General features: G+C 38.7%; 1 protein-coding gene across 10 annotated transcripts in view; it reads left to right on the forward strand.

Annotated features, from left to right (window-relative positions):
• The window catches only part of TOX (thymocyte selection associated high mobility group box), a 298,437-nt gene that overhangs the window by 238,445 nt on the left and 35,794 nt on the right, over positions 1-24,198 (forward strand). For all 10 annotated transcript variants that reach the window (XM_079902017.1, XM_079902021.1, XM_079902023.1 and 7 more), the window contains one exon: positions 12,411-12,692. In XM_079902017.1, coding sequence (XP_079758143.1) covers positions 12,411-12,692 — 282 coding nt within the window. The remainder of the gene's footprint in view (positions 1-12,410; positions 12,693-24,198) is intronic.

Genomic DNA, 24,198 nt, shown 5'->3' on the forward strand with positions numbered 1-24,198 from the left:
GCACTTTCATTTATATTTCAGTAGCCAAAACATGGTCACGTGGCCATACAGAGCTGCAAAGGAAGGAGGCAGTGCCCTCTGTTAGCCAGCTTTCCAGCTAGACAGCCAACTACCGGAGGCCTGTCCCTCCGGACAAAAGTAAATGAGTGGTAGAGGGTACAGCTTGAGGTTTCTGCCACAAATGGAAGCAGACATTATTCATATTTTCTTTTCATCTTGGACTAATGCTAGATGACGTTCACAGGAAAAAATAAAGATCATCAAACTGGTTAAAGTCAGTTTATACTTGTAGTGCTTATTTCTTCATTTATGTACTGACTAGGCAGGTATTTTTTGAATACTTGGAATACCTAATGTAACTAAAAGAGATCTCAGGAAGGATTGAAAAATGCATTAGTCATGTACAAATCATGATTACTGTCTAGGAGTACACGTTTAAGAAATTTAAAAGTAGTGTCCCACAAAGAAAGTATAAACAGAATGCTTTGGCGGTTCATAATAAGAAGGTTCTTAAAGCTTTGTAGATGAGCTGACTTTTGAACTTCACTTCAAAATATTGGGTTGCCCAAAAGGTTCATTGATTTTCTTCCGTAAGGTGGCTATGAGAATAGCACTTAGTTGTCTTTAACTTCATTCAAAACAATTTTGTTAGATCATATGTGACAGCTGTCATATCAGCATGCATTTAAACAAAGACTTATCAAAATGGGTGAATTTTTGTGTAGCCATTTTAATATTGAAGGTGGAAGAAAACAACATTTTTGGGATATTATGCTTTATTATTTCTTTTTTTAAAATTTTTAAAAAAAATTTTTTTTTTTTTTTTGGCTGTGTTGGGTCTTAGTTGCAGCACGCAGGATGGTCTTCGTTGAGACATGTGGGTTCTCTCTCTCTAGTTGTGGCATGCGGGCTCTCTCATTGAGGTGCAGGCTCAGTAGTTGTGGTGCACAGGCTTAGTTGCCCCACGGCACGTGGGATCTTAGTTCCCCGACCAGGGGTCGAACCTGTGTCCCCTGCTTTGGAAGGAGGATTGTTTACCACTGACCACCAGGGAAGTCCCTTTGCTTTATTCTTTCAAGAAAGGTAAAAACGCAACCGAAATGCAAAAAGAGATTTGTGCAGTTTAGGGAGAAGGTGGTGTGACTGATCGAACATGTCAAAAGTGGTTTCCAAAGTTTCATGCTGGAGATTTCTTGCTGGATGATGCTCCACGGTCAGGTAGACCAGTTGAAGTAGATAGCGATCAAATCGAGACATTAATTGAGAACAATCAATGTTATACCACGTGAGAGATAGCCGACGTACTCAAAATATCCAAATCAAGCATTGAAAATCATTTGCACCAGCTTGGTTATGTTAATCCCTTTGATGTTTGGGTTCCACATAAGTTAAGCAAAAATAAAAACCTTCTTGACCATATTTCCGCATGAGATTCTCTACTTAAATGTAATGAAAACGTTCCATTTTTAAAACAAATTGTGATTGGTGATGAAAAGTAGATACTGTACAGTAATGTGAAATGGAAGAGATCCTGGGGTAAGTGACATGAACCACCACCAACTACACCAAAAGCTGGTCTTCATCCAAGGACGCTGATGTTGTGTATATTGTGGGATTGCAAGGGAGTCCTTTATTATGAGCTCCTTCTGGAAAACCAAACGATTAATTCCAACAAGTACTGCTCCCAATTAGACCAACTGAAAGCAGCACTTGACAAAAGCATCCAGAATTAGTCAACAAAAAACTCATTATCTTCCATCAGGATAACGCAAGACGAGTGTTTCTTAGATGATCAGACAAAAACTGTTACAGCTTGGCTGAGAAGTTCAGATTCATTCTCCGTATTCATCAGACACTGCACCTTTGGATTTCCATTTATTTAGGTCTTTACAAAATTCTTTTAATGGAAAAACTTTCAGTTCCCTGGAAGACTGTAAAAGGCACCTGGGGAGGACCTTCCAGATGGCAGAGGAGTAGGACGTGGAGATCATCCTCCTCCCCACAAATACGTCAAAAATACAACTACATGTGGAACAGCTCCTACAGAACACCTACTGGACACTGGCAGAAGACCTCAGACTTCCCAAAAGTCATGTGGCTGATAGGGTCTTGGGGCTCCAGCCGGGTGTCAGGCCTGAGCCTCCAAGGTGGGAGAGCCGACTTCAGGACATTGGTCCACCAGAGACCTCCTGGCCCCACATAATATCAATCGACAAGAGCTCGCCCAGACAACTCTGTCTCAACGCTAAGACCCAGCTCCATTCAACGACCAGCTAGCTCCAGTGCTGGACACCCTATGGCAAACAACTAGCAAGACAGAAACACAATACCACCCATTGGCAGAGAGGCTGCCTAAAATCATATTGAGTTCACAGACACCCCAAACACACCACCGGACGCAGTCCTGCCATGGGAAAGACAAGATTCAGCCTCATCCACCAGAACACAGGCACTAGTCCCCTCCACCAGGAAGCGTACACAACCCACTGAACCAACCTTAGCCACTAGGGGCAGACACCAAAAACAACGGGAACTACAAACCTGTACTCTGTGAAACGGAGACCCCAAACACAGTAAGTTAAGCAAAAGGAGGAGACATAGAAATACACAGCAGATAAAGGAGCAAGGTAAAAACCCACCACACCAAACAAATGAAGAGGAAATAGGCAGTCTACCTGAAAAATAATTCAGAGTAATGATAGTAAAGATGATCCAAAATCTTGGAAACAAAATGGAGAAAATACAAGAAACGTTTAACAAGGACCTAGAAGAACTAACGAGCAAACAAACAATGATGAACAACACAATAAATGAAATTAAAAACTCTCTAGAAGGAATCAATAGCAGAATAACTGAGGAGAAGAACGGGTAAGTGACCTGGAAGATAAAATAGTGGAAATAACTACTGCAGAGCAGAATAAAGAAAAAAGAATGAAAAGAATTGAGGATAGTCTCAGAGATGTCTGGGACATTAAATGCACGAATATTCGAATTATAGGGGGTCCCAGAAGAAGGAGAGAAAAAGAAAGGGACTGAGAAAATATTTGAAGAGATTATAGTTGAAAACATCCCTAATATGGGAAAGGAAATAGTCAATCAAGTCCAGGAAGTACGGAGAGTCCCATACAGGATAAATCCAAGGAGAATCATGCTAAGACACATATTAATCAAACTATTAAAAATTAAATACAAAGAAAAAGTATTAAAAGCAGCAAGGGAAAAGCAACAAAAAACACACAAGGGAATCCCCATAAGGTTAACAGCTGATCTTTCAGCAGAAACTCTGCAAGCCAGAAGGGAGTGGCAGGAAATATTTAAAGTGATGAAAGGGAAAAACCTACAACCAAGATTACTCTACCCAGGAAGGATCTCATTCAGATTCGGCAGAGAAAATTAAAACCTTTACAGACAAGCAAAAGCTAAGAGAATTCATCACCACTAAACCAGCTTTACAACAAATGCTAAAGGAACTTCTCTAGGCAGGAAACAAAAGAGAAGGAAAAGACCTACAATAACAAACCCAAAACAATTAAGAAAATGGTAACAGGGACATATGTATCGATAATTACCTTAAATGTAAGTGGATTAAATGTGCCAACCAAAAGACATAGACTGGCTGAATGGATACAAAAACAAGACCTGTATATACGCTGTCTACAAGAGACCTACTTGAGACCTAGGGACACATACAGACTGAAAGTGAGGGGATGGAAAAAGATATTCCATGCAAATGGAAATCAAAAGAAAGCTGGAGTAGCAATTCTCATATCAGACAGAATAGACTTTAAAATAAAGACTGTTACAAGAGACAAAGAAGGACACTGCATAATGATCAAGGGATTGATCCAAGAAGATATAACAATTGTAAATATTTATGCACCCAACGTAGGAGCACCTCAATACATAACGCAAATACTAACAGCCATAAAAGGGGAAATTGACAGTAACACAATCATAGTATGGGAGTTTAACACCTCACTTTCACCAATGGAAAGATCATCCAAAATGAAAATAAATAAGGAGGGGCTTCCCTGGTGGCACAGTGGTTAAGAATCCACCTGCCAATGCAGGGGAATTCAGTTCGAGCCCTGGTCCAGGAAGATCCCACATGCCACGGAGCACCTAAGCCCATGTGCCCAACTACTGAGCCTGCGTTCTAGAGCCCACAAGCCACAACTGCTGAGCCCACAAGCCACAACTACTGAAGCCTGTGCACCTAGAGCCCATGCTCTGCAACAAGAGAAGCCACCACAAGGAGAAGCCCGTGCACCACAACAAAGAGTAGCCCCCACTTGCCGCAACTAGAGAACAGCCCATGTACAGCGATGAAGAACCAACACAGCCAAAAATAAATTAAATAAATAAATTTTTTTTAAAAAAAGAAAAAGAAAATAAGGAAACACAAGCTTTAAATGACACATTAAACAAGATGACCTTAATTGATATTTATAGGACATTCCATCCAAAAACAACAGAATACACTTTCTTCTCAAGTGCTCATGGAACATTCTCCAGGATAGATCCTATCTTGGGTCACAAATCAAGCCTTGATAAATTTAAGAAAATTGAAATTGTATCAAGTATCTTTTCCTACCACAATGCTATGAGACTAGGTATCGATTACAGAAAAAAAAAACTGTAAAAAATACAAACACATGGAGGCTAAACAATATGCTACTAAATAACCAAGAGACCACTGAAGAAATCAAAGAGGAAATCAAAAAATACCTAGAAACAAATGACAATGAAAACACAATGACTCAAAACCTCTGGGATGCAGCAAAAGCCGTTCTAAGAGGAAATTTTATAGCTATACAAGCCTACCACAAGAAACAAGAAAACTCTCAAATAAACAACATAACCTTACACCTAAAGCAGTTAGAGAAAGAACAAAAAAAACCCAAAGTTAGCAGAGGGAAAGAAATCATAAAGATCAGATCAGAAATAAATGAAAAAGAAACGAAGGAAACAGCAGCAAAGATCAATAAAACTAAAAGCTGGTTCTTTGAGAAGATAAACAAAACAGATAAACCATTAGCCAAACTTGTCAAGGAAAAAAGGGAGAAGAAGACTCAAATCAAGGGAATTAGAAATGAAAAAGGAGAAGTAACAACTGATACTGCAGAAATACAAATGATCATGAGAGATTACTACAAGCAAGTATATGCCAATAAAATGGACAACCTGGAAGAAATGGAAAAATTCTTAGAAAAGCACAACCTTCTGAGACTGAACCAGGAAGACATAGAAAATATAAACAGATCAATCACAAGCACTGAAACTGAAACTGTGATTAAAAATCTTACAACAAACAAAAGCCCAGGACCAGATTGCTTCACAGGCAAATTCTATCAAACATTTAGAGAAGAGCTAACATCTATCCTTCTCAAACTCTTCCAAAATATAGCAGACGGAGGAACACTCCCAAACTCATTCTACGAGGCCACCATCACCCTGATACTAAAACCAGATAAAGATGTCACAAAAAAGGAAAACTATAGGCCAATATCACTGATGAACATAGATGCAAAAATCCTCAACAAAATACTAGCAAACAGAATCCAGCAGCACATTAAAAGGATCATACACCATGATCAAGTGGGATTTGTCCCAGGAATCAAGGATTCTTCAATCTACACAAATCAATCAAAGTGATACACCATATTAACAAATTGAAGGGTAAAAACCATATGATAATCTCAATAGATGCAGATAAAGCTTTCGACAAAGTTCAACACTCATTTATGATAAAGACTCTCCCAAAAGTAAGCATAGAGGGAACCTACCTCAACATAATAAAGGCCATATATGACAAACCAAGGCCAACATCTTTCTCAATGTTGAAAAACTGAAACCATTTCCACTAAGATCAGGAACAAGTCAGAGTTGCCCACTCTCACCACTGTTATTCAAAACAGTTTTGGAAGTTTTAGCTGCAGCAATCAGAGGCGAAAAAGAAATAAAAGGAATCCAAATGGGAAAAGAAGAAGTAAAGCTGTCACTGTTTGCAGATGACATGATACTATACACAGAGAATCCTAAAGATGCTACCAGAAAACTACTAGAGCTAATCAATGAATTTGGTAAAGTAGCAGGATACAAAATTAATGCACAGAAATCTCTTTCATTCCTATACACTAATGATGAAAAATCTGAAAGAGAAATTCAGGAAATACTCCTATTTACCATCGCAACAAAAAGAATAAAATACCTAGGAATAAACCTACCTAAGGAGACAAAAGACCTGTATGCAGAAAACTGTAAGACACTGATGAAAGAAATTAAAGGTGATACAAATAGATGGAGAGATATACCATGTTCTTGGATTGGAAGGATCAACATTATGAAAATGACTCTACTACCCAAAGCAATCTACAGATTCAGTGCAATCCCTATCAAACTACCAATGGCATTTTTCACGGAACTAGAGCAAAAAATTTCACAATTTCTATGGAAACACAAAAGACTGCAAATAGCCAAAGCAATCTTGAGAAAGAAAAATGGAGCTGAAGGAATCAGGCTCCCTGACTTCAGACTATACTACAAAGCTACAGTCATCAAGACGGTATGGTACTGGCACAACAACAGAAATATAGATCAATGGAACAGGATAGAAAGCCCAGAGATAAACCCATGCACATATGGTCACCTTATCTTTGATAAAGGAGACAAGAATATACAATGGAGAAAAGACAGTCTTTTCAGTAAGTGGTTCTGGGAAAAGTGGACAGCTACATGTGAAAGAATGAAATTCGAACATTCCCTAACACCATACACAAATATAAACTCAAAATGGATTAAAGACCTAAATGTAAGGCCAGACACTATAAAACTCTTAGAGGAAAATATAGGCAGAACACTCTATGACATAAATCACAGCAAGATCCTTTTTGACCCACCTCCTAGAGAAATGGAAATAAAAATAAACAAATGGGTCCTAATGAAGCTTTTGCACAGCAAAGGAAACCATAAACAAGACCAAAAGACAACCCTCAGAATGGGAGAAAATATTTGCAAATGAAGCAACTGACAAAGGATTAATCTCCAAAATATACAAGCAGATCATGCAGCTCAATATCAAAAAACAAACAACCCAATCCAAAAATGGGCAGAAGACCTAAATAGACATTTCTCCAGAGAAGATATACAGAATGCCAACAAACACAAGAAAGGATGCTCAACATCACTAATCATTAGAGAAAAGCAAATCAAAACTACAATGAGGTATCACACTGCTCAGAATGGCCATCATCAAAAAATCTGCAAAGAATAAATGATGGAGAGGGTGTGGAGAAAAGGGAACCCTCTTGCGGGTGGGAATGTAAATTGATACAGCCACTATGGAGAACAGTATGGAGGTTCCTTAAAAAACTAAAGATAGAACTACCATATGACCCAGCAATCCCACTACTGGGCATATACCCTGAGAAAACCATAATTCAAAAGGAGTCATGTACCACAATGTTCATTGCAGCACTATTTACAATAGCCAGCACATGGAAGTAACCTAAGTGTCCATCGACAGATGAATGGATAAAGAAGATGTGACACATATATACAATGTAATATTACTCAGCCATAAAAAGAAACGAAATTGAGTTATTTGTAGTGAGGTGGATGGACCTCGAGTCTGTCATACAGAGTGAAGAAGGTCAGAAAGAGAAAAACAAATACCATATTCTAACACATATATATGGAATCTAAAAAAAAAAAATGTTCTGAGGAACGTAGAGGCAGGACAGGAATAAAGATGCAGACGTAGAGAATGGACTTGATGACACGGGGAGGGGGAAGGATAAGCTGGGATGAAGTGAGAGTGGCATGGACATATATACACTACCAAATGTAAAATAGATAGCTAGTGGGAAGCGCTGCATAGCACCGGGAAATCAGCTGGGTGCTTTGTGACCACCTAGAGGGGTAGGATAGGGAGGGTGGGAGGGAGACGCAAGAAGGAGGGAATATGGGGATATATGTATATGTATAGCTGATTCACTTTGTTATACAGCAGCAACTAACACAACAATGTAAAGCAATTATACTCCAATAAAGATGTTGAAAAAAAAAAAGGCACCTGGAACAGTTCTTTGCTCAAAAAGATAAAATGTTTTGGGACGATGGAATTATGAAGTTGCCTGGAAAATGGCAGAAGGTAGTGGAATAAAAGGGTGAATACGTCGTTCAATAAAGTTCTTGGCGAAAATGAAAAATGTGTCTTTTATTTTTACTTAAAAACCGTAGGCACTTTTTGGCCAACCCAGTATATTCAGGGTTTGGATATGTGAATATGGTAATGGTGTCGTGGAATTGTGAAAAGATCACAAATATGTAAAATAAACTTATTTCTACTTTAATCTTTGTTGGTAGAGAGATCTGAGACCATTTATCCTCTACCATTCTCAATAAACTTGTACAAAACAGCCATTTCTATAGGACTACCTCAAAGGGGAATTATGAGGCCCAGGAGGTAAAAGTTCTGTGCAAACCAGAAATCACTGAGCAAAGTATTTTTTTGTAACTGTTTTTCAAAAGTTCAAACAGCAAATGCTCAGAAAGTGAATGCTGAAAGAGCAGCATAAAGAAAGACACGTGTTCAAGGGAGAGAGAGGCAAAGGAAAGCAATTAGTTGGGTTTGGTTGAACAATCAAGTGTGTGAAGGACACTTATAAGGAATAAAGTTCATTTGGAATCTTGAATGGCATGCTGAACAGTTTGGATTCAATTTGGTAGGCAGATATCACTGGGAAGGTTTTGAGCCTGGCTCGTGAAGATTAATTTTACAGTACTCTTTGGGGTGGATGTGAAGATATTCTTTTTAGTTAAGTAGCTATTGCAAGTGAGGATGAAATGAAGGCCTGAAATACGTGAATGGTGTGTGAGTGAGACGAAGGGAAGATGGAACAGGTGTTGTAGAGCAGACTCAGTGGAACTCACAAGAGTTTGATAGAAAAGGAATGAACCCAAAATTACTAGAACATTTAGAGTAGAAGTGACAGGGAGGATGAAGGTATCATCGAAAAAAATTGGACACAGAGTACAAAATAGTTTTGAGAAAGAAGACATTATTCAGTTTTCCAGCAGGGGTGATGTCCAAGTAGTGACATCTAGCAGAGTTAGACCTGGAGTTTGGGCCAGAATTGTACGTTTTCATTTAGAACGTTCCCCATTAACGAAATCATGATGCACCTTAGCTGGATGAAGAAATGCGACTGAAAAACAGAATGTTAGGGAATCATTTCGGGGTGGAAAGTTGTAAGAAGAATAAAGTCAGTGAAGGAGCTGGGAGGAATCAGAACAGCAGTTGAGATTAAGCATGACTTAAGTGAATTATTCATGGTAAATTGAAAATACTGGAGAGTAACAGGAAATAATATTTTGCAAGTTGAAGTTTCGTATTTCACATTAAGACCTGTAGTTAGTCACTATCTTCCTAGAAGGAAACCAGTAATCAGAACATTTGCTTACCTTCATGAGCTGACTAATTATTCTTAGTTTTCAGTAATCAGAGTCCCTCCAGTTTACTTTGCCCCATATTATACATTAGGCAGTGATAAATAGTAAACTGACTTCTGTCAAAGCAAGGTGAAATGGAAAAACTCCTCCTAATTCAGAAATGTCACCAAGGGTGTTAAGATCTATTTCTAAGTGCATCTGAGGCCTAAAGAGATGAGTATGCTCTCTGATTTGTGCTTGCCACCCTCCACAAAGGAAAATTATTCTTTGATTCAGTGTTAAAGCTGCTGTCTGCTGGCCTAACACCATTGGTGACACCATATTTTGAACTAATGATGAGTCTGTTGAAAAAGTGGTACCCTGTTGAGTACTCTGTGGTCCCGACCCAAATTGATTCCCTACCCCCTTCCACCATGCCCACCTCCTTCTACTAATATAACAAAGGTGGAAATACAATGTTAGTTCTCAGAGATCTACCCACCACACTAATTAGCATGATAAAACAATAAAAAGGATTACAAAATGGAGGAAGAGATAGGTGCTCTAAAGTGAAATTTGTAGTCGTAAATCTGGAAATTCTGTGTGTAAGTCAATTTAGAGATCATCTTCTGCAATGTCACGTGGAAACCACAATATTTCTGAAAGAGTGAGAAGTGGGCTCCCGATAGGTTACAACTGTTCATGCTTGTAACCTGGGATTTATGTGACAGAGAAATAAAGATATCAATTAGCTACATATGTTTGGAAAGATAATTTAAAGTATGATTTTGTTAGTAAACATTTTTAATTTGCAGGGCTCTACAAATGTGTCCTCTACAAACAGATATGTTTGAATATGCGTGTGAGTGCTTTATTTGGTGCAGGGCTGGGAGAGGGAGCTGCCCTGTATAGGACAGTGCCCTTTATGGGCACCCATTGCTCTGTGCCCACAATGAGAGACCAGTTCTACATGCTAAGGGTCTAAGGAAGAACACAATAGGACCTCAGGGCCTTAGAGTATGGGCCTGAAAAAGACTCAGTGGCACAACTTTATGAATAACTGTGAAAGCTAGTATTATTTCACAGGGAAGGTCAGATTATGGAAGTTATAGGAACAGTTAAGCAGGAACAAAAACTATTTTAGTAAATGTGAGTGGAGGTAACATGAATGGACTAGATAAAAACCATGGATTTGGGTAGGCAATATTGGATGGGTGTTTTTGACTATGTTTAATTAACTATAACTCTCTCTTTGGGATACGTAAAATATTGCATCAGCTGCTTAATACAGTGGGAAGTATCAAAGACTGGAATTGAGAGATGTAGGTTTTAACTCCAACTGTGTGGTTCGGGGAAGTCATTTAAGATCTCTGGGTTTTAGTCATTCATTTATATATTTATTCAACAGACATTCACAGCCCCTCAGTCTCCTCTTCTGTAGATTGAGAACGTGTCACTAGAGCCTCTGCAGCGCTCACATGTATCATTGAATAGTGATACCTGCTTACTGAGGGGTTTCATAAAAAGGAGAGCTATGAGCTACTTTTGAAGGATTGGAGGAACGTGGTTTAAATTATGGGAAAAAGGTTGATTTAAACCAGGCAATCAATGGGTACAAAGCCATAGAGCCAGACTAACCCTTCACCCAGGAGAACCAGAGTCTAGGATTCCTAGAACTGAGTCTGAAGATGAAGCAGTAGCAAGACTTGGAAAGGTCAAAAGGTATTGACTAATAAGATGCCTTATGGTGGAGACAGTAAACCTAATACAGAGGACACAGGCAGACACCTCTTCAGTCAGCACTCCAGTTTCAGGGAGGTCTAACTAGGTTGGTAAAATGACTAGAGAGCATTGGTAGAAAATGATTTTATTACCAAAAGAAAAAAATTCCTATGACTAAGTTATTTAATTGACCTTTTCATTATTTCCATGTCATGGTGGTAATATCTGACACTATATGGGTTTTTTTTAAATGAAATAGAGAAAGGTAACATTAGTTTTACTTTTTCCATTCCCAGATGTAACGTTAACATATATCTCTTCACTGCCCTCCTTTTTTCCATTTGTTTCTCTTTTTCTCTCTCTTGTTTTATAAACCCTCTACCTGCATGAACTCCCCAATGCCCTTCAGAGTGAACAAAACTGAGCTGCTTCTGTAAGCACCACAAAATAGTCCCCATTATTTTAAGTTTGAAAATGCCAGAGAAACATTAAGTGAAATCCACCACACTCTTCTGACAACACATTTGACCTCTAGATATGTTAAGAGCTTCATCCTCCAATGCTTTTAATTCTAATTCTTGCAGAGATGAAATTCACTGCTTGAATTGTAACAGTGAGTCTCATTAAGGCTAAAAAGCAGTGACCCAGATAGCATAATGGATTAATATGGTGACCTTGCAACTTTAGAGCTTTACTTTCAAATCGGACTGTGTAGTCAAATCATTTCAATAGTCAATTAATCAATTGGTTAATACCAGCCTGTAAATGTTCTGAGTCGGAAGTTCGTAGATCATTTGGCCAGTACTAGCCTATATAGAAGTAAACTGAGAACCATAGTATGCTTAACTTTCAAAACCTTTTTTAAATGATGAGAATCAAAGAAATAGAGTTTCATGAATTACTGTGAATGCTGTAATCACTAATAATTATATAATATTGACACTCTAATAAGCATCAGTATTTTGAAACTTACACCATAAATAGCTGTTAATGCTATATGTTTGCACTTCATTGCCGTGTAAAGAAGGACTGTAAATATAATCAACCAGGTCTTGAGTAATGAAATGTGATGTTGACTGAATTCTCAAATTCAGGGTGATATATACTGTTAGGATTATCCTACTCTGAGGGACGGGGTGGAAATGTGTATAGTTTAGCAGGACATCCTAACGGACTTTTAAAGCCTAAGGAATTTAAAAAATTTTTTCCAGAAACAAGTTTTGTGAAAAATTATTCCTCTGCATTGTTTTTTACAGATGCAAGATATACGGAGCCCAGAAGGAAGTCAGTATAGCTCCCATCCTCAGATGGCGGCCATGAGACCAAGGGGTCAGCCTGCAGAGCTCAGGCAGCAGCCAGGCATGATGCAGCATGGCCAGCTCACCACCATCAACCAATCACAGCTAAGTGCTCAGCTTGGATTGAACATGGGGGGAAGCAGTGTCCCCCACAACTCGCCGTCTCCTCCCGGAAGCAAGTCTGCAACTCCTTCACCGTCCAGCTCAGTGCATGAGGATGAAGGCGATGATACCTCTAAGGTATGACGAGGTTATTCTGGGGACCAATAGGAAAGGCTTTCTGCCTAAAAAAACTATTGACGGGCACTTCCCTTGACCTATGGCGGATGCAAGTTATATCGTCCAAATGAGAAACGTTGGTGGGGGACCGAATGGATTAAATCACCTGCTTGTCCAATTGCATTTTTAAGTTCCTAACAAATCCTCTCAGTGCAAATGTATTAAACAAAAATAGGTTGCACCCACGCAGTATAGGGTCTGCATAGTGAGTAAGGGAAAATAATAATCTTGTAGGACTCGGTGTCCAAAATCAAGCTTAATTCACCACTCATTCCAAAATATCTTTCAATTTAACCACCTTATTTTAAGAAGGCAACATCCCAGGGATATAATGATGGCGCTGTGTGTGTGTGTGTATGTGTGTGTTGTGGTTAGAGGAATCCTTTGAGATCATCTTATCCAAACATTTCATATTTAGGGGACTTCCCTGGTGGCGCAGTGGTTAAGAATCCGCCTGCCAATGCAGGGGACACGGGTTCAAGCCCTGGTCCGGGAAGATCCCGCATGCCGTGGAGCAACTAAGCCTATGTGCCACAACTACTGAGCATGTGCTCTAGAGCCCACAAGCCACAACGACTGAGCCCGCGTGCCACAACTACTGCAGCCCATGTGCCTAGAGCCCGTGCTCTGCAACAAAGAGAAGCCACCGCAATGAGAAGCCTGCGCACCGCAACAAAGAGTAGACCCCGCTCACCTCAACTAGAGAAAGCCCGCATGCAGCAATGAAGACCCAACACAGCCAAAAAATAAATTTATTTTTTTTTTAAAAATTTCATATTTAGGATGAAGAAAAGAAGGGCCAGAGATATTAGATGACTCCCTTCCAGAAGAAGGAGCCTAGGTGTTTCATTACGTATCTCTTGTTAACCCCAGGCCAGTATGGTTGTCTGTCTGTCTATCTGCATCACCTTAAGTTATCTGTATAAAAAGATGGGTCGTAATTGTCCTTATTTTGGAAAATTAGCTACAAAAGGTAGTTAGTTCTTTAAAGTATTCAAGGCAGCCTTTTCAAATGACTGCATCATAACCAAGTATACTCTCAGTCAAGAACATCGAAATCATCTTTTTATTGCCTTGGTTATCAGTCAGGCATCTTCCAAATTTGTCCCAGTGAGAAGGACCCCTGCCTGATTACTGTGAAAAACACTGGTGGCTACATGCACACTTCATATTCCTCCTCTTTGTTTAATGTCACTAATGAATTGTCACTTGTGTCAGCCCTTTGTTTTCTTTTCACTTTGTGAGAATTTTGTTTTGGGGAGACAAATGGCAATACCGTGGGATTCTGATCTATGTGGTTAACTTAACAGTAGCTAGCTACACTAATCTTTTAACAACCCAGATAGTGACACATAGATTTATTTAGCCTGATGACAAAGGCAAGGCTGCTCTATTGGTTCTATTTCATTATTTTCAGTATTCTTGAAGCTCTGGCGTGTAGGCCCTTGATCCTGGAAACTCTACCAGGGAAGCTAATTCCTAGAGGTAGTGAATGACTCCCCTGGGAGCGCATCTTTGATAAACACACCAACCAATCCAGAGCCCACACCCCAGTTATCTCCTTTATCAAACTCTCACATACCACCTCCCCGCAGAGTTTCCCCCCAGGGCTAGGCATGGATAACTAGGGACCACCTCTAGAGCCAAGCCCACTGAAACTGTTCAAACATTCCAGTCCTGAGATTACTCAGTATACCTACCCTGCCTCGCCCCTTCCTTCCCACAAAAACCCCAGTAAAGGCGCTGGGCACGCTCTGCCCTCTCCCGTCTCTGCCTCCTGACGACCCTGCACGCCATGCTGGGCCTCCAGTTTCTAGGTTTGTGTGAGTGTAAACTTCATTCATTTCCACATCTGCTGTCCACCGTCCCTGATGAAAACAAATCCCAGGTACATTTCAGGACAGCTGCACAGCTAGATATCAGTGCCCCTCTCCCTGCACAGTCTCTCCCTGTCAGTGAGCCAGCCGCTCAAGAGGGAAAGTAAAAAGGAGGGAGGAGACTAACTGATGTTACATAAATAGTGTACTGGGCTAGGAGAAGCCCGACCTTTGGCTGATCACTTAGAGGGCAAAATAAATGTTTAAGAAAATCTATATTATTCTAACGGTGTCTCCGGCTAATGAGCACCTGGCTCTAAGTGTGAACACCAGGAATCTGTTTGTGGCCAGTGATTTAGATATCAAATTATGCGTGGATAATTCAAGTTATATTTCTAAACACAGATGTTAAGTACTATATTGCAAGGGGGAAAATTAATGTTCTACTCATAGTAAAGCTCAATTGGCGCATCTGGATTATATCTCTATCAGTATTCACTGCTGACATTTCAGGAAATTAATGCAAAATTAGCATCTTCTGACAGTAAATTTTATGCAGGATTATTCTTACTTACAATAGCATTTTCCACACTCTTCAATTTATATGAGTAGCAGACTGAGTAGAAACCAGAAATTCATAGAATTAATATTGACAGGTTCTGCCATTTTCTACTGACGCATAAGGTCCTTATCTTACAGTTTTGCTGAGGTATGAATGTGTATGTTATGAGTTTCCAGGCTAGCATGAAACTTTGCCAGTGAGTATCCTACCCAATCACTTAACATCCACATCTCAAAGTAACGTATAGCTTATTATTAATGATCACGTAAGCATTGTATAGTGGAATTTATATTCCATAGTTGTATAGTCTTGAATAAGCTACGTGTGAAGGCCTAGGGGTGGATTTCTCAAGAATGCCCTCATTAAGATGACTTTTTGTCTACACAAATATTCTCAAATTTATGTTGAGTTTAAGTGCATTTTCCATCTCAAAATCCATCCTCCCATTCCAGCTCTACGTGCTGTCCTTCACCTTCTCTCCAGTACAAAATTCTCCTGCCCATTTATGCAACTTATGTTTATTAAACGGCTAAAAAAAGTCCTCTGATGAAAATGCTCAGGATTCTTCATCACAGCTAATGATTAAACCGGAATTTTCCTTTATATATGAGCAGGGTTTATGTGCACTGTTGTACTGCAGCAGCTCCAGTTAAATGTGAAGTAGCGTTAAGTCAAAAGGATCATTTAAATCATTTCCAACGAGATCTAAAAAAAGAATATTTAGTCTCACACCTGAAAAAGAAGGCTTTAAACCTTCCCTCTTAATACTTTGTGCTCTCTTAAGCAATTGCAGATTAACTCCAGTTTATCTAATTGAACAAGTAAATGAAATAACTTTGTTTTGACAGAGAGAAATATTGTAAATACATCAGTAAAATAAATTATCACCTTATAAACACTCCTTACGGTTCTGATTGCTCTGGAGCTGTGTTGACAGCCTGAAGTCATAAACTAGACATGCAGTCAAACATCAAAGAAATACAAACTCGGGTAGCTTGTGGTTCTAAGCCTGTAATCCAATATGTGTAACAGACACTTTAAGACACTTAAAGTATCTGGCATTACAACTGTATTTTTAGCACAGTTTTCCCTTTAAGGAAATTATGGGCTAAGAATCACAAGATATGTTTTTCCATCCTTTTACTTTCAGCTTCTCTGCTAAAAGTCTTCTTAAGTTTTATATGTGTCTCTTGTCAGTGGTATATAGTTAAATTTTTACTTTCACAGGAAACTGACTTCATTTACATTCATATAAATACTAAAATATTTGGGTTTATTTCTCATTTCAGTATTGATCTGTTGCTTTCTATTTGTCCCACACGTGTCTATGTTTCTTTTCTGTTTCTTACCTTCCTTAAGAATGTTCTCACTTTTCTCATTCCAAAATTTCCCATTTTAAGACTGGAAATTTTATAATCTTTCTCTTTGTTTAGCAACTACTCCTGACACACAAATGTGTGAAAGTCTAACATTGATCAATATCTTTACCCTTCTTAAATTACTTTAACTCCAAACACCCTCCTTTCAATTTATACTGGAGCAGTTATTGCTGTTGTTTATCTTAATTATAATTTAAATTATAATTTATCTTAAATTTAAATTAAATGTGATTTTATGAACTCCATGAAATACTATTTTTATTGTCTTTGTAGTCTTTTTTCTTTAGATTTATTCACACATAAGTTTGTCATCTGACGTCATTTTCCCTATGCCTTTAAAATTTTCTCTCGTGAGGATCTATTGGGAACATGATTACCTTAAAAAGTACTTCCACTAGGAAAAGAATTTTAGATTGACAGTGATTCTCTATTATCATTTTGAAGATAATATATTACTCCATTGAATCCTGATTTTCATTATTGCTTTTGAGAATTCTGCTGCCTCACTGTCTTTCCTTTGAAAGTAATCTGCCTCTATTCTCTGACTAGTTTTAAGATCGTCTCTTGCCTTCGGTGTCCTGCAGCATCATTGTGTAGTACGTGGGTTCCTTTAAATTTATCCCAAATTTAAATATTTCTCTTTTTCATCAGTTCTGGGTGTTTTCCAGAAATTTCCTCTACCCTATTCTTGCTCCTTTCTCATTGTAATTCTGATAAGATAAATGCTAGACCTTCTCATCCTATCCTCCATGACTCTTTTCTTTCATATTTTCTGTTTCCTTCTTGCTCTGTATTACATTCTGATTAATTTACTTATATCAATTTCCCAGTTTGTAATTCAATTTTCAGCTATATCAAATCTGAAATTAAAGCTGATATATTGAGGTTTTAATTTCAATTATTTTATATTTCTAGTTTTATTTGGTTCTTTCTCAAATCTGTTTGGACTTTTTTTGTTTGTTATTTTTAGTTGCTTCCTCTTTATCCATAGATTTAATCTCTTTTGTTCTTTAAGCTAATTCCAATACGTGACGCCTTTTGGGGTCTGATTCTATTGTTTATTGTTGCTGCTGGCTCTTGGTTTTACTGCCTTGTTTCATTTTGCTTTTTTGCTTTTGGAATAGCAGCTGATATTCATTATAACTTTATAAGAATTCTGTTAGACCTGGTTGGAAAGTGGACTCCACTAAAGATGATTTGTGTTTGCTTCCGCCAAGCATCCCAAGCATCTTGGACCATTACAATCTAGAACCGCTTTGGGCTTACAGTTTTTCAGACCACTCGAGTAGTATACATTCAGGGTATAAATCCTTACAAAAGCTGGCTTCTGTTTGTGAATTATCACAAAAGATATTCCTCCCCTCTCATTCAGAATCGTCCTTGCAGGTCTTGGGAGGGAACGTGCAAGGGAGATCATTTTATTTCACCCTGCACTGAAAGTCTAATTCTTTTGTGTCCTGACCTTTAATAGGAAGCCTCCCGTTAAACATCCCACTGTTTTCGGTCAGCCATGGGCTTTGTCTTCTATCTGCTGTGACTTTGATTCAGTTTCACCAGGTTGAGCAGCTGTCTTCAAGGTGAAAGCTGGCTCCAGTACTCTGCCTACTTCTCCGGGTTCCTGCTTTTGCTTACTTTTTTTCGCTTTTAAGAGTTTCTTAGAATTTGTTAGTTCATCACTGCATGTACATTACCATACTGGACAGAAAGAGAAGGGATTTTCTTCTCAAAAAAAAATAGGGTGTCACTAGAGCAACAATTAAATAAGCCTTTAGAAAAGTACTTGTTATTTACCACCGTTCTGAAGGCTAGAAGATTCCTGGAATAAAATAAAAATGATAAGCAGACAGGTTTCTATAAACATGAAGTGAAATCAAGCAATGTTGGTAACAAATGTCTGGTCACACTGTCTAACATTAGGACAGAATATTTAAAATTGGGATTTTAAAGTCTGGTGTTTTCCACATTGAACTGTATTTATTACACAGTTTTTAAACACTTCACAATATAATATACATGATACTTTTAAGAATTTCTTAAAAGTATCCCAGCAGCTAATATGTACTTGTTTATCAAAAATAAAGTATCCCATCGGTTAAGGCTGAACTTAGCAAAGTAGTTCTGGGGAAAATAGTAAAATTCAGTCAAGCCGCCAGTTAGTACTCGATTCCAAATAATGGTTCCTAAAATCCATTTAAGTAATTAAATTATACTAAGATATAGTATTTTCAAGGTGTGTATGTTCTTAGATGATTCATGCTCTGGATAATTGAGCATACTTGATTAAGTCATGGAATAAAACTCAAGTGAGGCTACACGTAGGCACCTGGCATTTTACTCACTGGGACCATGTATTGATAGCTCGTGCATTCTGTGTAAGGCAGGAGAAACCCTCAGTCAAAAATAATAAGAAGTAAACGTATTGCCCTAGACAGGCAAATTTAGAAAAGACCAAATGAATCTAACAAAATTGATAAACATAACTAACAGGTGTCTATAATTACAATCAAATCTTTTCTTCACCCTAAAGTGATTTTTCTGGACAGTAGCCCAAATTTCTTACCTTATTATATAAGACCACTGAGTATTTTTGCTAACCTCATCCTAAAACTAAACTCAGTTATCTTTGGCAGAATCAAGGATCCTTAAAAATGAATTTATTTTACAGACTGTGGTACCGATACAATGCCCTGCACTTGTGAATCATCTCAAGAGTACACCATTTTATATGTGGTTTTCTATAATTGATGTTTTGAGTCATTAAATGTACTGTTATTATTAATGATAGTAGTAAACCCGATTGTAAAATGAAAGAGGTATTACAACCTTGCTGATTTCACAGTAACTAGATGACTTACTTTCCATGCTTATTTGAATTTATTCTCATAAGGGGATTTTAGATGGCATAGTTTAGAAAGAAGAGGGAGAATGAATTTAAGTAGCAGAATTTTTCACTTACAGAAACAGTACCATCACAAAAAGTGCTGTGATATGCCCTGTTACTATGGTGAAGATTTTATAATATTTACTTTACATGATAAGTGTTATAAGTGGAGCTCTGTGTTGTTTGTTCAGCCTATTATGCAGATGGTGCTTGATTAAAATCTATTTTAAACTCCAGCGATCACTGCAAGTTCCTGTGCGTGAAACAGCTCTCCCAGCTCCATTAAAGGCTTTGGGACTGTGGCAGTTTATTTTTAATATGCTTGTAGACGTTTCTAACTTCTCCAGGGACATTTCAACATCAGTGATTCTCTTTCCTTGAGACTCTTAACTCCAGTACTCTGTATTCTTAAGAAGTGTTCTCTAAGTAGCACCATTAACACATGGCTTTTTTGAAGTGAAAAATTATTGTTTTCTTGTGATTAATAAGTTAAATACATCACTATAATTAAGCAATAAGACATGACAGGAGGTGGATTACCAGAAGCATAAGGACACCCCCTAGGGATTTGGGAAATACATCTATGTCTACAAGTAAGTTACGTGAAGCACATGTATCTGTGTAAAGCTTATGTGAGAGTAGTATCTTTATGTATTTGTGTATGTATTTGTTTATTCATGAGTGCTTAAATTGAATATGAAATAAGCCTGTGGGTGATCAAGATTACGGTTAAAGCCTCAAACCAGACATGTTCTTAGTTGCTATGATTTTCATACAACTTTTTTTTTTAATAGAATGGAGTAGGACTCAAGAATTTGCATTTTTTTAATTAATCAATTTATTTATTTTTTGGCTGTGTTGGGCCTTCGTTTCTGTGGGAGGGCTCTAGTTGTGGCAAGTGGAGGCCATTCTTCATCGCGGTGCGTGGGCCTCTCACTATCGCGGCCTCTCTTGTTGTGGAGCACAGGCTCCAGACGCGCAGGCTCAGTAGTTGTGGCTCACGGGCTTAGTTGCTCTGTGGCATGTGGGATCCTCACGGACCGTGGCACGAACCCATGTCCCCTGCATTGGCAGGCAGACTCTCAACCACTGCGCCACCAGGGAAGCCCTCATACAACTTTTATATGTGTCTCAAATGTCCTTTTCCTTGTCATTCTAAGCCTCTGCCCACTGCTGTATAATACAGGGGCGAAAATGTGTGATGATCCGCTGCATGTAAGACTCCGAACAGATGCTGTGAGGATGGAAAGATTAACGGAACCTTGTCCTTACTCTCAATGTGCTTGTCATCGTGGGGAGTTTATATTTTTGCATTATATGGTTCCTTCTGTATTGTAAAGATTATGACGTTGGAATTAAATTTAACTCTTCAGTCTTAGAACCCTAGTAACTCTAGAAATGTTATACACTAAAACAATGTCCAGTACACAGTGCTCTACAGTCCTATACAGTAGCCACAAGTCCTGTATGACTGTGTACATTTAAATTTGACTAATTAAAATTAAATAAATAAAAAATGTTTCCTCAGTTGCTCCAGCACAACATTCTCCATAGCCACATGTGGCTAGTGGCTACCCTTTCGAACAGTGCAGAGAACATTTCCATCTTTCCAGAAAATTCCATAAGATAGTGCTGCTCTAGACTGCAGAAGTCAGGGTCTCTTAGAAAATTAGGACATAAAATTATAAGCTTTCATTCCTCTAAGTAAGAATTCAGGATCCAGACAACACTCAAAATTAAGATCCAGGCATGTATTACAAACCCATTTAGCTAATTTCCTCACATCATTGTTCATTCCAAATAGTTGATGGTCAGAAAGGCCAGGTGTCTTTCAAGATACAATCCATTCCTGGCGTGTAAGAGGATCCAAATTATAGCCACATTTCTTTCTTTAGGGAGGCTTTGTATATGAGATATGATCATGTGGTTTTCAAATATGTGATGAAACTACCGCCAGATAGGAGGCCTGACAAATTCCCAGTTCATTATACGGACTCTGAAATAGCAGCTCATTTCTGTACCTTCCCAAACACAGGCAAAAGGCAAAATAAAAAATGAGACCCTCACACATCAGGAGGCAAGGCCCAGTGTTCACGTGGCAGACAGCCTTCACTTCACAGAGCACTGCCCACCTGCATGGGTGCGTTAGACACCAGACCACAACAAGGAATTTGTATCCCGTTATTGCATCCTAAAAGCAAAGACATTGTACATATCCAGTAAGTCTTTATACAAGGAACACTGAGCAGTATCACAATGATTCCCTTCAAAGCACATTTTATTTTTAAAAACTCTTTCATACATAATTTTTATTTTCATTGTTTCCTCTTACATCAGCTTTTGGTGAAGGGGCGTTATCTTAAACCATAGTTCAGTTCTATGAGGGCAGTTTTATAAGTGGCCAGAATATTATGAACCAAGAATATAGGAACAAGCCAGGAAAATAGGGGAAGCCTCCAGAAAACCAACCAAATTGATTGGCTGCATGGAATTGTTCAGAGATCCCTGTAGCGTTGCTCTACGTGGCCTCAAAACAGTAATTTGTGGTTTTCATACACTTGATACTTAGAGCTTCTCACTGGCAGTAACAGGTTCTCCTGCTTCCGCAGAGAATCCCTAGAAAGATGGGCCACATTGCCCAGCAGGAGGATAACTGTCCTTTCTGTTATCACAGGGCATCACGTATCCCGTAGATCGCACCATGTTGTCCAATCCCAATTTAAAAAGAAAGGAAGCATAAAGATCAGCAGTTCAAACACAATTTTGGACAATGGAATCGGGAAACTATTTAAATTATTTGGGAAAACCTTTTAATAAAAATATTTGCAGTGAATCATAGGAAATTTATCTCTACAACTGACATTTGATTATTTTCTACAAAGACAGATATAATCTGCAATCATGGAGATTTTAATGTTTCAGATCACTAATTTTTCAATTAAAATTTAAAAGGAGTCCAGGTGTAAATATTCCCCATGGAGAACCATTCATTTCCCTACACTTTGTTCCCTTTGTCTAAATATTCCCAATCCTTGATGAAATATGACCTCCAATGTCACGATCCCTTCATTTTTAATATTCTTCATTGTGGTCTTTCTTGAATCCTTTTTATTTTTCTTCTTGATATTTTGCTATTTTGAATATAGGAATAGTTATATTTAGAAAATTTGGAAATTATAAAAAAAATAAAGAAGATAAAGATGTCAAATAGCAATTGTTTCTATGCTCAGAATTCAGAGGAAAAGAACTTGACACTCATCCACCCACAAGTGGTAATGGAAACCCTTCGTCTTAAGACACTCTTAAGTACAAACTCACAAGAGAAGACAGTCTACAGCAAAAAAGAAAGAAAAAAACCATCAGGAACACTACCATTTAATGGCCAGGTGGAGGAGGATGGGCCTAGAAATGATTCTGGAAACAGTGAGGGCACCGAGGTAGGCATGAAACCCAGAGACCGTGATGTCATGGAGCCCTTGGAAGAGACAGGACACTCCCAGTGAGAAAGCAGGTCAGGGGAAGAGTAAAAAGCGCACTGGGTTTATCAGCGTGGTCCTTGGCGACCTTATTGAAAGCTAAGCAATGGGGAGGTACAGTGAGTTGCCAAAGCTGCCTGCAGCCAGCACAACCACGTGGAGGGGTCTGGCTGTGAAGAGAAGATGGCTCTGTGTAGCCTTGGGGCAAAGAGAAAGTTGGCTTGTTTGTTGCGTGTCTGAAGTAGTTAAAGGGCAGTTGGAGGAGTGGAGTTGAGGGTGACTGAGACCAGTGTCTCCTGCTCCTAGACTTTCTCATTTAATCAGTATAGAGCTAAAGCCTGGACATGAGGATGTTATTTAAGTTTCCCAGGTGATTGTAACATTCAACCATTGAGAATGACCATTCTAGGTCGTATTTGCCTACATGTTTAGTTTAGAGCCGTTACACCGGTTTGCCCAGTATCAACTCAGCCCAGTCCCAGCATCCTTGTCCTTTGGCAGATTTACCTGAGGACCAGTCATTTGACAGGATCACCTCAAACCCATCCTGAGGAAGTTATCTTCTAGTGTTAATCTACGTTAGCTTGTCAGCTCAGTTCAGAGCATCCTGTCCCCATGGGGTTGTTCATTCTGCTTCAGTAGACAGTTTCAAAATGATAATCTTTTAAATAACTTTCTCACTAAAGCCAAAGCCAAAGAATTCACTTAGTCTTTTCCTGTCTCTGTTCGGCTCCCAAGGCATAACTTTTAAACCAAGACCATATGGCACCACAAATTAGTGTTAAGGTCATTTCTTTCCATTCATTCAGTAAAAAGTTATTCCTGTGTCATAATTAACATCTGAATATCATTTTAAAGTTTTAAACATATTTATATATATATGTCATCTCAGTAATCACAAAATGGCACTGCAGCTGGTTTGCAGTAGAGGAAATGGAGGCCCAGAGAAATTATGTAACTTGCCAAGATTTCACAGCTAAAAATAGTAAAGGAGGACATGAGTGTGGATCCTCTGATGTCACATCCACTGGCCTCTCAGGAGATCATGCATCGTCTCCAGTGGTGGCAGTTACTTTACACATATTACTCTGCCTGGCAATTCAACTGAATAAGATACATATTACATTGTTTGCCAAGAAGAAAAAAGCAACAACAGTCATAATAAGAGAAGGTGAGGGTGCAGAACCTCCCTGATAATGGTGACTTCCTCAGGAGACAGTGTACGGGGGCCTTTGTGCTGGTGGGAGAGGCGTGTGGAAGGAGGGTTCCTTCCAAGACAACAGTACTTGATACTCCTGTAGCTCCATATACTTTTAGAACTAGAAGGAAATCGTAGCCCAAATCTCTCATTC

The sequence above is a fragment of the Stenella coeruleoalba genome (assembly GCF_951394435.1).
Source record: "Stenella coeruleoalba genome assembly, chromosome: 17".
In the NCBI taxonomy this organism is placed as follows: domain Eukaryota; kingdom Metazoa; phylum Chordata; class Mammalia; order Artiodactyla; family Delphinidae; genus Stenella; species Stenella coeruleoalba.